The sequence below is a fragment of the Cucurbita maxima genome, unplaced genomic scaffold (genome assembly GCF_002738345.1).
Source record: "Cucurbita maxima cultivar Rimu unplaced genomic scaffold, Cmax_1.0 Cma_Scf00018, whole genome shotgun sequence".
Lineage (NCBI taxonomy): Eukaryota > Viridiplantae > Streptophyta > Magnoliopsida > Cucurbitales > Cucurbitaceae > Cucurbita > Cucurbita maxima.
In genome coordinates, this window is record NW_019272034.1 from 4,192,655 (window position 1) to 4,206,465 (window position 13,811).

A 13,811-nucleotide genomic window follows, 5' to 3' on the forward strand; every position below is an offset into this window, starting at 1 on the left:
AAACTAAATACATATATAAATTAAGGGTATAAATTACCTGTCAGATGAATCATACGTAGCTCATCATTCTATAATTAATTAACGACATTGTCGAACGTTATCAAAACAAGTAATAAATAAAGTATCACCATACTTTTATTATTCATTACTTACAAATTAGCAACTAGTCAAACCAAATACATGTGGGTAGAATGGTAATTGTCTCGTGTTAAAAGACGACAAAGTACATAACGAATCATAATATAAACGACGACAAAATACATTACGTGTGAATGTCGAACGTTATCAAAACAAGTAATAAATAAAAGCATCTCCATAGCCACTTACAAATTATCAACGAGAAAAAATCGAATACAAGAATGGTAATTGTTTTGTGTTAAAGGACAACAAAGTACATAACGAGTCATAATATGAATGACGACAAAATGTATTAATGTCATAATATACAAAGTGAATTATACGTAACTCATCGTTATGTAATCCATTAGCGACATTATCGAACATCATCAAACGAAGTAATAAATAAAGCATCACCATAGCTTTTATTATTCATTACTCACAAATTATCAACGAGAAAAAAACCGAAAAACATATAAAAATCAAGGGTAGAATAGTAATTTTCTTGTGTTAAAGGACGACAAAGTATGTAACGAGTCATAATATGAACGACGACAAAATGCATTACGTATCATAATATACAAGGTGAATCATACGTAACTCATCATTATGCAATCAATTAACGACATTGTCGAAGGTTATCAAAACAAGTAATAAATAAAGCATCACCATAGCTTTTGTTATTTATTACTTACGAACTATCAACCAGAAAAAAGCGAATCCATATATAAATCAAGGGTAGAATAGTAATTTTCTTGTGTTAAAGGACGACAAAGTATGTAACGAGTCATAATATGAACGACGACAAAATGCATTACGTATCATAATATACAAGGTGAATCATACGTAACTCATCATTATGCAATCAATTAACGACATTGTCGAAGGTTATCAAAACAAGTAATAAATAAAGCATCACCCTAGCTTTTGTTATTTATTACTTACGAACTATCAACCAGAAAAAAGCGAATCCATATATAAATCAAGGGTAGAATAGTAATTTTCTTGTGTTAAAGGACGAAAAAGTACGTAACGACTCAGGATATAAACGACGACAAAATACACTACGTGTCATACTATACAAAGTAAATCATGCGTAACTCATCATTATGTAATCAATTAACGACATTATCGAACGTAATCAAAACAAGTAATAAATAAAAGCGTTACGAAAAACAAACAAAATCTATCTAAGATTTTGCATGTCGGCTTTCGTAGAATATAAACGGCAACAACGTAGTACAGGAGCGAATGGGTCGTAGCTCAACTAAGGATGTATGCATTTTAGGTTAAAATAAAATGAATGTGTATAGGTGTCAAGAATGGCGGAGGGACTTTTGAAGAGAGAAAAAGAAAAACAACAAGTAATGAAAAATGTAAAGTTCATTGAATGAGTTAATAAGCTTTTTAGAAGATGGAATCTGAGTTAGGAAACGTATGAAGAAAGAGTGATATAAAAATAATATAGAAATGTAAAAAAAAGAGAAGAAGTTAAAATAGTGTAATGAAATCAGTTATATTTTGTCTGTATGGGAAACAAATGAGGCTGCAAATTGGAAGAAGATGAAGAGGAAAATGAATACCGCCATTTGAAGAGGTTGAAAAGTAAAAATGGGAGAGAGCCCAAATGTTGAAAGCGTGAAGAAACCGCGAGAACAGCCCTTCAATTTTTTAAAACGCCCATTTTCTTACACGGATACACCGCATTGTAGGCCCCATTTCCCCCCTTTTTTTCTGTTCTTCTCAAAACTCATCCAGTTCTTTTTTTAACTATTTAAATGCCATAATGCATACACAATACTTTCACAAGCCAAGGAGCAGCCGTAGTGTTCTCTGTGGGGTACCTCTGAGCTTGAGGGAGTTCGTTCGTTCGTTCGTTCGTTCGTTCTTTGAGCCCTTCTTATTCAACTTGTAAGCGCTTCCTCTGTTTCATTGCTTCTTCTTGTAGCTATCTTTTATGGATGAACATCGATATTAGCTGTAATGGGGTTTTGTAAATGGAGTTGTGAGTGGAACCCTTTTCTTGTTTTTGATAAATTAAGCTGTGTTCATGCTTCTATTGATTGTTCATTGTCCTGTTTTTGATCGGCATGCACATAATTTCAATCCGAATTTGTTCCCGTCCCCTGCATGCACTTAGGTTTCATTTAGATGGTACTGTGATTGGGTTGAAACGATTATTGCATTTATTCATTGTGATCATAAGAGGGAGGTTTCATTGTGATCATTGTGATCAAAAGGGTTTATAATATAGTTTCCATGTTAGGGAGATGGCATACAGGAGGCATTACTGGGAACGTTCAGCAAAAAGGGCATGCAAGGTGTTGGTGGATGATGGTAAGAAGGAAGAGAGGTTAGTTGAGGATCAGGACAGGGAGGATACAAGCTTGTTGATCTACAAACTTGGTCGGGATATGTCAATAACATGTCTTCTCCACTGCTCGAGATCAGAATATGGAAGAATTGCGTCGATAAATCGGGGGTTTCGGTCTGTAATTTCAAGTGGAGAAATTTATAAAATAAGGAGGCAGATGGGAATCATTGAACATTGGGTTTACTTCTCTTGCAGCCTTGTTGAATGGGATGCATTTGATCCGAGGTCTAACCATTGGATGCGTCTGCCTGTAATGGCGTCGAATGAATGTTTTATGTCGTCGGATAAGGAATCGTTAGGTGTTGGTACTGAACTTCTTGTTTTTGGAATGGAAACACTTTCCCAAATTATATATAGATATAGTCTTTTGGATAACAAATGGTCATCTGGGATGCAGCTGAACACACCCAGGTTTTTGTTTGGTTCAGCCAGTGTTGGAGGAATTGCAATACTAGCTGGTGGTTGCAACGCTGATGGAAAACTGCTGAGATCAGCTGAGCTTTATAATTCTGATACAGGAAAGTGGGTGAATCTTCCTAGAATGAATAAAGCAAGGAAATTGTGCTCAGCAGTGTTTGTTGATGGAAAGTTCTATGTGATTGGAGGAATGGGGCCAGGTTACACCGCTCTTACTTGTGGCGAAGAATACGATATGAAGACTCAGACATGGCGTGAGATACCGAACATGTACCCGAGACGAAAGGAGGAAGAGGTGCGAAATGCTGCAGTTGAAGCACCTCCTTTGATTGCAGTTGTAAACAATGTTTTGTATTCTGCAGATTATACACGTTGCGAGGTTAGAAGATATGATAAGGCAACAAACTCGTGGGTGGTATTAGGCCAATTGCCGGAGCGTGTGGTCTCAACAAATGGTTGGGGGGTGGCGTTTAGAGCTTGCGGTGATCGAATACTCGTTCTCGGTGGACCTAGGGCTTATGGTGGACGTTACGTTGAGATATACTCTTGGACCCCAGGTGAAGGAGGTGAGCTGAAATGGAAAGTGCTTGCCACAAGACAATTAGGCCATTTTGTGTTTAACTGTGCAGTCATGGGATGCTGAGCCTCCTCCTGATGGTGTGGGAACTTGCGCTGATGTATACACAGATAGAATAGGTTGAATTAGAGAAGGTATAATCTTTCTCTAATCTATACCATTTTCTCTACCGTTTTTCCATCACAGTTGGGATGCTCTCAAATGTACACATGCTTTAGATCATAGTCAAATCAATAAAATTAAGTCCTGGTGCAAGTTCAAATCTCTAAGTTTGTATACCTGCCTCTTCTCTTTCAAAACACTAAAATGCTACCACTTCATGTCCCCTCAATCATGCAACCAAAGTACGGAAAAGGATTCAACTTTAGGATCAGGATCGATACCATTTGTTAGGATCGTTCAACAACCCACACACTCGATCGAGATGAACACAAAGAATAGGAGAGAGAAAACACTACATATATAAATTTAAACCTACCCGATATAATCTGACAAATATATCTCTATCAAATCTTTACCAAATATCTACTATATATGTTTCTAGCAGATCTTACTCAATATCTTCCAAATATATCTCTACCATATCTAGACATCAGGCGGCTCCATATCCCAACATTCGAAGGTTCTAAATGCAGTCTCACGCAACTCACTATTGCCTGGTTGAATTTGCTTGCACCCATTTGTTAAATGGCCTTCCAATGAATTGTTAAACATTATCCTACCACCTTACCTCACATATTAACTTACAAATTCGATCCCACGTCGATTGGGAAGGAGAAAGAAACATTCTTTATAAGGGTGTAGAAACCTCTCTATAGCATAAGCATTTTGAAAACCTTTGAACGGAAGTTCGAAAGGGAAAGCCCAAAAAGAACAATATCTCCTAGCGGTAGACTTGGGCTATTACAAATGGTATTAGAGCCAGACACCGGATGATGTATCAGCGAGAAGGTTAAGCCTTGAAGGGGGGTGGACACGAGGCAGTGTGCCAGCAAGAACGATGGACCTGATGGAGGATGGATTGAAGGGTCCCACATCAATTGGAGAAGGGAACAAGTATCAGCAAGGACGTACCGATTTGATCATGCGTCATAGAAAAGATTGTGTTTGCTCTTAAACTCGTAAAAAGAGAATGTAGCGATTTGACTCTGAACCGTGGAAAGAGTCGAGAGAGTTCTTTATTCAAATTTCCAAGACGAACTTGAGAAGTGGAGTAGGTCGAGTTTGACAGAACTACTCTACAATACAGTGTTATATTTTCTAACTTTTTCTTATTTAATTTCAAAATTATTATTGTAATTTATTACCGGTTCTAATTTATTATTTTTTTAACTTGAATTATTTTGTTAGAGTAAATATCATCTTTAAAGTTTCATAATTAGAAAAATTAATTAAACCCTATTCACCTCACCCTTCTCTATGGTTGTTCTGATCCAACGTGAATACTCTCACATGTCTAATTATAATAGGCAATGGACCATTAAGTACAAATATATAGTACTAAATTGGCATTGACAATTCAATTTTAATGTCGTCACATAACACATGAAAACAAAATCAACATCATAAAATACAAAGGTCGATGATTTAAATATTTTGTAAACCACTTAGAAAGTAATAGAAAAAATTTAAATTTTACATGATTAACCTAACTAAGAATTAGCTCTTACTTTGCTTTGGGCTTCCCAAAAGACCTCATACAAATGAAGATAGTATTCTTCACTTATAAACCTATGATCATTCCTTAAATTAGCCGATGTGGGACTTTCATCATCCAACAAATATATGTATTATTTTGGGGACTTAACCAAATAAAGGCAAGAAGATGACTTGAACAATAGCACTCACCATCAGCAATACGTGGCTTCATTAAAAGATCTTGAGACTATAGTTTATTCTTAGCACGTTAAGAAATCGGTTAATCCCCAAAAATAAATAAAAATTAATAATAGATCTTTCTAATCTTGACAAAAACCCTAATGAACGTCGACAAAAACCTTCCATTAGAAAAGAAGAACGAGGCTGAAAACATTAAACCTTGTATTGTCGTATGTAAATGGGAACGACATGAGGGAAGAAGCTGCGTTGTTTTGTCCCCAACGCAAGTGAGCATATAAGTGATAAAACGACAGGTGTTGAATTGTCGTATGTAAATGGGCTTTATTTGTGGGCCTTGACACTGTTTATGTGTAAGTGTGGGCCAGCCCTGATTGCAACTCTTGCCTTTTTAAGCTCACTCTTCTTGCCGCCCTCTTCACCAAAAACCATTCATCATTATTGTTTCAACTTCCTTCCTTCATTTATGGCTTCCTCCAAATTTCGCGACGACGAGATTAAAAATCTTGTCTTGAAATTGCACACTTTGCTCCCTCAGCTCAACCATAAGTTCGACGACTCCAAGGTATATAAATTTTGTATTCATGCACGAACCGTTTCTTATTTTACAAAGTTAACCTCTTTCAACTTATGATATATGCAGGTACTAATACCAGAGATTTTGAAGGAGACGTATGATTGTATAAAAAAATTAGAGAGGGAGATAGACGATCTAAGTGAGAGGTTATGGGAACAGCTAGAGTCGATGGGAGTTGACTTAAAAATGGTTAAAGATTTATTCTCAGTCCAGCTCTCTTTTGTAATGCAATATTTGAAATTTGGATAAAATTTTAAACACGAAATTATCATTTTAAAAAAAATTGTTTTAGACGTGTTTTCTTTAGAATTAAAATTTAAATGCATTATAAAATAACAAATGATATCAATTATTTTAGCCTAGCCTACTTTAAGCATAAAATAGAATCAATTGGTTCGGAGAGATTTAGTTTCTTCCAATTAAAAAATAGTATTTATATGGTATATATCTATTTTTGTTGACTTCTATTTGAATTAGGTCAAAAGAGGACTGAATTGAGCTAAACTAAGATCTCATGAATCGGAGACACAACCCTAAGGTCGATCTAGTCTTCAAGCTATGGCTGATAGAGAACTCGTGCTTCATCTGAAGTTTCTCTTCTCTCAACTATTTGGTGGCTCGGATTTCTTCCTGTATTAGACTTTTTTACTTTATTTAGTCTTTGATTTACGTGATCTACTGTGTTTGTGTGTGATCTTTTATATTTGTTCTTGTAATCTAATTTCAAGACCCAAATTTCCAAGTAAGAAAAGAAAAACAAATTTTTTATTTTAAAAAATTAAAAAAAAAAAACGTTCCGAATGAAATTTAAAATTGATTTAGTGAAGTAGCATTATAATAAGTGGATATTAGTTATTATGGCCTTGCTCGTGTATCCAATAGATCTTATCATCTTGGTCTTTGTTAGATGAACTCTCCATAATGATATGATATTGTCCACTCTAAGCCATCCAACAATCTTAACCTCTTGAAACTATGTTGAATCCATATCCTCCGGTCCGTCCAATTAACTTTCCTACTCCGTCGTCTCACTACTCATCCATGTTTGAATATCGTTCTACGATTTGGCTCTCACAGTCCTTCAAAGCCACTCCGCCGTCGCCGTTGGTGGTTCGAGATTTTAGCAATCGGGGCAGATTCGGGAGTTCGTGGAGGGAAACTTGGTGAGAGAGCTTCCAAATTACTTCGGGAGAGGAGTTGAGAGAAATTATTGAGGTGAAGCACGAATTAGGGTAACGAGTGACGTTGCAGACAATCTTGATTATGTCGGCTGCATTAGATGATTTTTCGCCGCCAATGATGAGAGTGGTGAGGACGACGGCGGAGATGGCGGCGGTGAGCGAGAGAGATTTCTGGTTGGGGATTTTTTGAGTTTGGTTTGGACATTTTCTCTAATGTCCATACTTGTGTTGGGCTGAGTTGCCACAAAAAACCCAAATGCAAAGAATAAGTTGCAGATGTAAGCATTTGAGCTATAAAGTTTAAGAAATAGCCCGATACCTCCGGACATCTAAACCCTCTCGTATCCATATCAAATCATTTTTGCATACCATACTGAAGAGCAACCTCATATACCAACCTCTAACTCAAGGTACGAGGTGTAATATCGACACATTCATGTTGTCTAACATTGTTCTAAAAAACTATTTCGAAATGAAGTGTCCCAACGCACTCATCTTACAACAGTTGCTCACACTATGACACATGCATATGGCATGTGTAGCTCACTTAGACCGTATGACCTATGGATGGTGGAGCGCTTAACTCTAGAATTGTATGTCAAAACTGATGTTGGAGCCCAATAGGTTATAACTAGGGCCCTACCTTTCCCTCTATGAGCATGACTTCGACACACTTGATGTCACTATTGTCTTTAATCTTGTTTATGCCTTAGCTTGACTTTCATGCATACTCTTCTTGGTGCCTTGAATGATGTACCGTAGTCCTCGGTCTCATTATGGTACTACTTGTATCAGTCTTCACGTGGCTAAATAGACACCACTTGCATGTTGTCTTCTAACTCACTATAGTTGGGGTCACAATCAACTCGCTTCTCAGTACGGTTGTAACACTATGCAAATTAGACACATTTACATTGACATAGTAATGTAAAGATAATATTTTATTCCATACACAAAATTTAATATATTAAATACTTCTCTTTTTATACCTCAAGTCAGAGTACTTGAATTATTTTTCAGTTCATACCTCTTCTCGCAATTTGAACTTCAAAGGTCCTGACGATCCTCTATTGTTGGTGTATTTACAACATCAGCCATAATGTATTTGGCAATCCATATTTTGTTCATCTTTTCAGTAATACCAAATACATCTCACTTATGTTTCAGGTAATAAATCCATACCATACCTACGTGCTGAAATCATCGATAAAGGTGATGTAAAACTTTGATCCACCAAGTGGTGGAACTTGAGATGGTCCCCAAACGTTTGTATGAAGTGAAACTAAGACATTTCTGTTTGCCCATAAATCAACTCTTACAAAAACCCATATCAACTTATTTTAGGCCTTCTAAAACTCCTTTCACGACCAAAATCTTCATTCCTTTTCACGCTTATATGTCCAAGTCTATTGTATCATAGACTTGAATTGGAACTCTCCGTAACAACAACCTTGTTTATATACCCTACAGTTGTGTATAAGGTTCAAGATTTTGTGTCACGTGCTATCACCATAACATCTTTCACAATCTTCCACGAACTCTTCCCAAAATTTGTTGCATAACCTATGTTATCCAACTCATCAATAAAAATTAGGTTATTCTCAAGACCAAAAATATATCTAACATCCTTTAATATCAATTAATTTCATTACAAGTTTTTATGGAGTCATCCTCTTTCCTTCAATCTCTAAGACTTTATTGTTATCAAGAGATGCCCTCTTCAAATTTTTAGATTTGAAATTTCGAAACATTTTCTTATTTGGAGACGAACGAAAAAGATACATATAAATCCAAATCTAGGATTCAGATTAAAGTATCTGTAATGTGTTCGGCTGAATATATAGAATTATTATCATCCTCCCATTGTGATTTTGTTCCTCTTTGGTTTTGTACAATCTATCCAAAAATGTCTTTTTTTCTCCACAATCGCAACAAGCTACGTTTGATATGATTGAATTTTTTTCGTACATATTCGACAGCGCCTTCAACAGATCAAACTTTATCTTCTTCTTGATGATAATGAATGTCACGTTTTTGAACAACGTCAACCGGATCACCCTAGAGTTTGTCGATCCTTTAAGCTTCCACTGTTTCATGGTCATAATATCCCGGACAGGGGTACATTAAGATCTTTCTAGAACAGGTAATCTTCAATCTGTATCTTCCTGAAACCAAAATATAATCCTTGAAACTTCTCAATGCCAATTTTTTAGTTTTCCATCATCAGATATTATAACAATTCTCGCATAGCTCTGATACTCGTTGTTAGGATCGCACAACATCACACAATCAATCTAAATGAACACAAAGAACCGCAGAAAGAAAATGCAATACAATATTTATATTGATGACTTCAAGTATATACAAGAGAATACAACGAAGGCAGAAAAGTACATTCTCAAAACACAGCCTAAAGCATATACATATATAGTTCAGTTTAGTACGTAGTTTTCCAGATGCAATCATCTACTCTATATAATTATTACATAATTTCAGGATGGATCATGGAATCATATGAACATCCCATTGAAATAAATTATTCTTTTTTCAAAATTAGATCCCATCCTAAAAAGTAAGCGAAGTTATATTGCTGTAGTTTTGGTTTCTCCAACGCTAATTTGTTATCGGCGTGGAACGCTCATTTCCCTCCACCGTTCAAATTCCATATTCCGTTTGGAAAATGTTAAGATCTTCCAAATGGGGTTTTTTTTCTTTTTGAAATTTGTTTAAAGCATCGTTTCCCCCTTGATGATGTAAGGCCAAAAGCCGCCTTCTTAATGCCGTCGTCCTTCCCAGTTTATTTTAAACATTTTTGTGCTTTCCCCTCTCTTCCCATCTGCATTTTTTTCCCATTTTTATGATTTGGGTCTTCTGGGAATTGCTTTGGGACTATGGCTTCCAATATTGGAATGATGGACAGCGCTTATTTTGTCGGTAGGAATGAGATTTTGACATGGATCAACAATTGCCTTCAACTCAATCTCTCTCGCATTGAAGAGGTTTTTCTTTCTGCTTCTTTTGTTCATCCCTTTCGCCATTGTTGTTCTTGGGTTTAATGTTTGTATTGTAATGACTGAAGTGGGTTTTCTCTGTTTATGCATTTTGAGTTTCTGGTCGGTCCCCCGTTTCTCCCATCTCTTTCCTTTTGGATATTCATTGTTCGATGTTAGGATATATGGTGGTATACACGTTTGTGTTTGTAGAAATGCTTGAAAAAGAGGAATCAATTTTTGCTCCAACCTCCAAACATTTTCAAACCATGTTCTTCAGTTGCTTTATTTCTGGATTTGGTTGAATTTCTCTAAGAACAAATGGAGGTTTCTGGGCAATGGCTAACTACGACATACGATAGTAATTTTGTTACCTTTACTTAAGGAAAGAAATGGGTCATAATGTTCTTGTGTTAATCTCACATTATCCGTTTGCATTATACTCCTCGTTGAGGACTGACTAGTTCCTTGTAAGATTGAAGCATAGGATAGGAAACCCTGAATGTAGCTGTTTTTTTAAAATCTATAAGGGTTATTAATAATTATGGGCACTGGATTATGTATGAACTCTAGTGAAACAAAATTTAGTCATGCGAGATTCTCTGAAAAGCTCTCATATTTAGAGATTTTGTCTTAGCCACATTTTCTCAGAGCAAGTCATATGTCTATTATTATGATATTGAATTCATTGCAACTTGCATCGAAAATTACTATTGGAAGTAATCTTGGAGTGATTATGATTATCTCAGTATCCTTTTTGTTGTGTTTGTCGTTCTGTGTAGGCTGCATCCGGGGCTGTGCAGTGTCAGATGATTGATGTGACCTACCCAGGAGCTGTCCCAATGCATAAGGTTAGTTCTATCTCTTATCCATGTTTTTCTAGATTGTGAGAACAATTATTGGCTACTGTATGATACCGAGTTGTCTGTCTTGGATGTGTTTTAAAGGTCAATTTTGATGCCAAAACTGAATACGATATGATCCAGAATTACAAGGTTCTGCAGGATGTATTCAATAAGTTGAAAATTGAAAAGGTATATTATCAAATGGGCAGCCTTTTATCTCAGCTCTTGACATGTCTTGTGATTGATAGCTTGAAAGATGTTGTTTCCTTTGTTGTTTGTGGCAGCATATTGAAGTCAATAGGCTTGTTAAAGGTAGAACACTGGATAACTTGGAATTCTTGCAATGGCTGAAACGCTACTGTGATTCAGTAAACGGTGGCATAATGAATGAGTATGCTATGCTAATATTCTCATACTTTATAAACTTTGTCGTGTCTTCTTTCCATTTTGTCATCAATGAATGTCTTTAACAGAAACTATAACCCCGTGGAGCGGCGATGTAAGGGTGTAAAGGGTGGAGTGGTGATGAAGGGCTGCCAGAAGGCTGCTAAATCACTGCAAACACATAATATACATAGCCCTGGCTCTTGTGACCCAGTTGAACCTAGTAAAACTTCTCAGCTTGGTTCACTTATCTATTTTCGTTGGCAATGAGCCATAATTTTAAGCTATTCCGCCTTGTCAATCCAGGATCGAAGCCGGGGAAGAACGGCGTAACGAGCAAGGGACATTCGTCTGGAGAAATTCAAGCGTTGTCCAAGGAGGTAGGCTGCAAAACAAAGCCACTGCCAGTTTCTACTTTGCTCTTAGTTGATGCTCTTTTTGTTGCAATTCTTCTTTTGAACAGATTACAGAACTGAAACTGTCTGTAGATCTCTTGGAAAAAGAAAGAGATTTCTACTTTGCAAAATTAAGGGACATAGAAATCTTTTGTCAGATGCCTGAATTAGAAGAGCTCCCGGTAAGAGCTCCATGAATGACTGGAAAACGATACTTTTATCAGAACTCTCCATTTAAGAGTATAATGATTATTCGTTTGATGCAGATGGCAGCAGCAATCAAGATGATTTTGTATGCAGCAGACGCCAAGGAGTCAGCTCTAGCAGAGGCTCAAGAGTACATATACCAATCAAAGAACACTACCAACGTTGAAGATGAACATGAGGAGTGAATTTGAAGTTTCCCGCAAATTTGAGCTTAAAAATTGAGAGAAAAACAAGGCTGGATCATTGCCAAGCAATTCTACAGTTGTTATATGTGTTTTGTCTCAAGAATCATGATTGTTAACTGGCCATTGACCTAACCATTGGATTTGTAATAACAGAACGCTCATCATAAGCTTGTTGTTATGTTCTTTCTATTGTCTGATTGCAGTGAAAATTGGTAATAATAACTACACTTCTCTTGACGTTTATTGAGTAGGCTTTGATATTACAACAAAGACCAAAAACAGGACAAACCATATACTACAACAATGGAAAGAGACAAGCTTTTTACAGACCAAAAACATATAGACAACCAAGGAGAAACCTTTCAGCCATGTTTTGAGCTCCCAACTCTTATTTTAGTCTTGGTTTTCAGTATTCATATTCCTCTGCATAACCATAATAGCTGCTGCCATTTCTACTGTTCAGTTCGGCCTGTAATGGAAGAAGAAGAAATACATCAGTTTAGGCGTTAGAAGGTGTGTGAACTAATGGGAGAAGGGTAAAGGCTGACATGGTCAAGCATGTATTGAAGTTCTCCAGTTCCATGTTCTTGAATGTATTTCTCTGCAGCTGTGATGATGTCCTCACGCTTGTTCAAAGGGTCCTTTCCTTTAGGAACATACCAAACGTTCACGTTCTGCTGGTTCACCATTAAAGGTCTTAAGTACTGCTCGTACACATATGCAGCTCCATTGAAGCAAGACAACCAACAGACAACAACCAGCTTAGCATATGGCCATAGTGGGATCCTGTCACGAGGAAGTTTCAATGGAACAAATCAAATCAAATTCAAAGCAATTGAGTAACCAGAAGTTGCCTCAACGCCTTACCATTGAAGAGCCTTGGCGAAGGTTAACTCGAAGAGGGTGAGCATAGAGTGCAAAACCCAGTAAGTAAGCCATTGCTGATCATCGACTTGAGATTTAGTCTCGATGGCTCTGATTGAAGCATATCTGCAAGAACAAGCCCAAAACCCAGTATTGAAAATGATCAAATTCAGTCCAAATCGACAGCAGAGAGTGAAAATGAAACTTACAGAGGATAGACAAGACCAAGAACAGGCCTGCACATCAAATCAATGCCAATGTGTCAGTATCATGCACTGGAAAAAAGAAACAGAGAGAGATAGAGAGATACCCAGCAAGAACGTCGAAGTTTTGAAGAATAACTTTAAAGAAATTTGCAGCTCCGGGTTCCATGTTCGGGTGAATATATGAAAATGTTGAAAACCCAGGAAGAGAATAAGAAATGAATTGGTTGTGTTTGAAGTTTTGTTATTGTTGGTTTGGATGTTAAGGTGAGGAAGCGGTGGTGGTGCGTGCGTGGTAAACAAAGAAGAGTAACAAGTGTCATTGGAAGAAAGAAATAGAAAATCAATCAAAAGTTGGAGTCGGTGGAAGGCGAACCAAGAGTCCAATTGACATAATCAAACCTCTAACCAAAGGGTGTTAAGAAGAGACAATATTGTTATTAGTTGTTCATATCATTGGGTCATTTGGAGTTTATTCTAGATAACAGGTGCATAATCCAACTTCCTATATATGGGTAGAGGCGCAATTTCGACATACCTGGTCGTAAGATATTGTCCTTGAAAATCCCATTTTAAATGAAGATGTCCAAGACACTTGTCTCACAATGCTCATACTTAATGGTGACCCACACATGTACTACAAAGTAGTTTGTTTAGGC

At 36.7% G+C, this 13,811-nt stretch overlaps 3 protein-coding genes across 3 annotated transcripts; 2 read left to right on the top strand and 1 right to left on the bottom strand.

Annotated features, from left to right (window-relative positions):
* The first annotated feature begins 1,927 nt into the window (after window positions 1-1,927).
* Window positions 1,928-3,559, top strand: LOC111493373 (F-box/kelch-repeat protein SKIP11-like). The gene is made up of 2 exons (XM_023143059.1): window positions 1,928-1,972; window positions 2,373-3,559. Exon 2 carries the CDS (start codon window positions 2,388-2,390, stop codon window positions 3,549-3,551), a length of 1,164 nt encoding a protein of 387 aa, XP_022998827.1. The 5' UTR covers window positions 1,928-1,972; window positions 2,373-2,387; the 3' UTR covers window positions 3,552-3,559.
* A 6,133-nt stretch (window positions 3,560-9,692) lies between these two features.
* LOC111493376 (microtubule-associated protein RP/EB family member 1B-like) lies at window positions 9,693-12,272 on the top strand. Its single transcript, XM_023143063.1, has 8 exons — window positions 9,693-10,078; window positions 10,852-10,920; window positions 11,017-11,103; window positions 11,199-11,305; window positions 11,388-11,521; window positions 11,605-11,678; window positions 11,762-11,875; window positions 11,960-12,272. Exons 1-8 carry the CDS (start codon window positions 9,971-9,973, stop codon window positions 12,083-12,085), a joined length of 819 nt encoding a protein of 272 aa, XP_022998831.1. The 5' UTR covers window positions 9,693-9,970; the 3' UTR covers window positions 12,086-12,272.
* A 22-nt stretch (window positions 12,273-12,294) lies between these two features.
* Window positions 12,295-13,390, bottom strand: LOC111493378 (HVA22-like protein a). The gene is made up of 5 exons (XM_023143065.1): window positions 13,260-13,390; window positions 13,159-13,185; window positions 12,953-13,075; window positions 12,634-12,871; window positions 12,295-12,554 (listed from the first exon to the last, which is right to left on the bottom strand). Exons 1-5 carry the CDS (start codon window positions 13,319-13,321, stop codon window positions 12,492-12,494), a joined length of 513 nt encoding a protein of 170 aa, XP_022998833.1. The 5' UTR covers window positions 13,322-13,390; the 3' UTR covers window positions 12,295-12,491.
* Window positions 13,391-13,811: the final 421 nt, after the last annotated feature.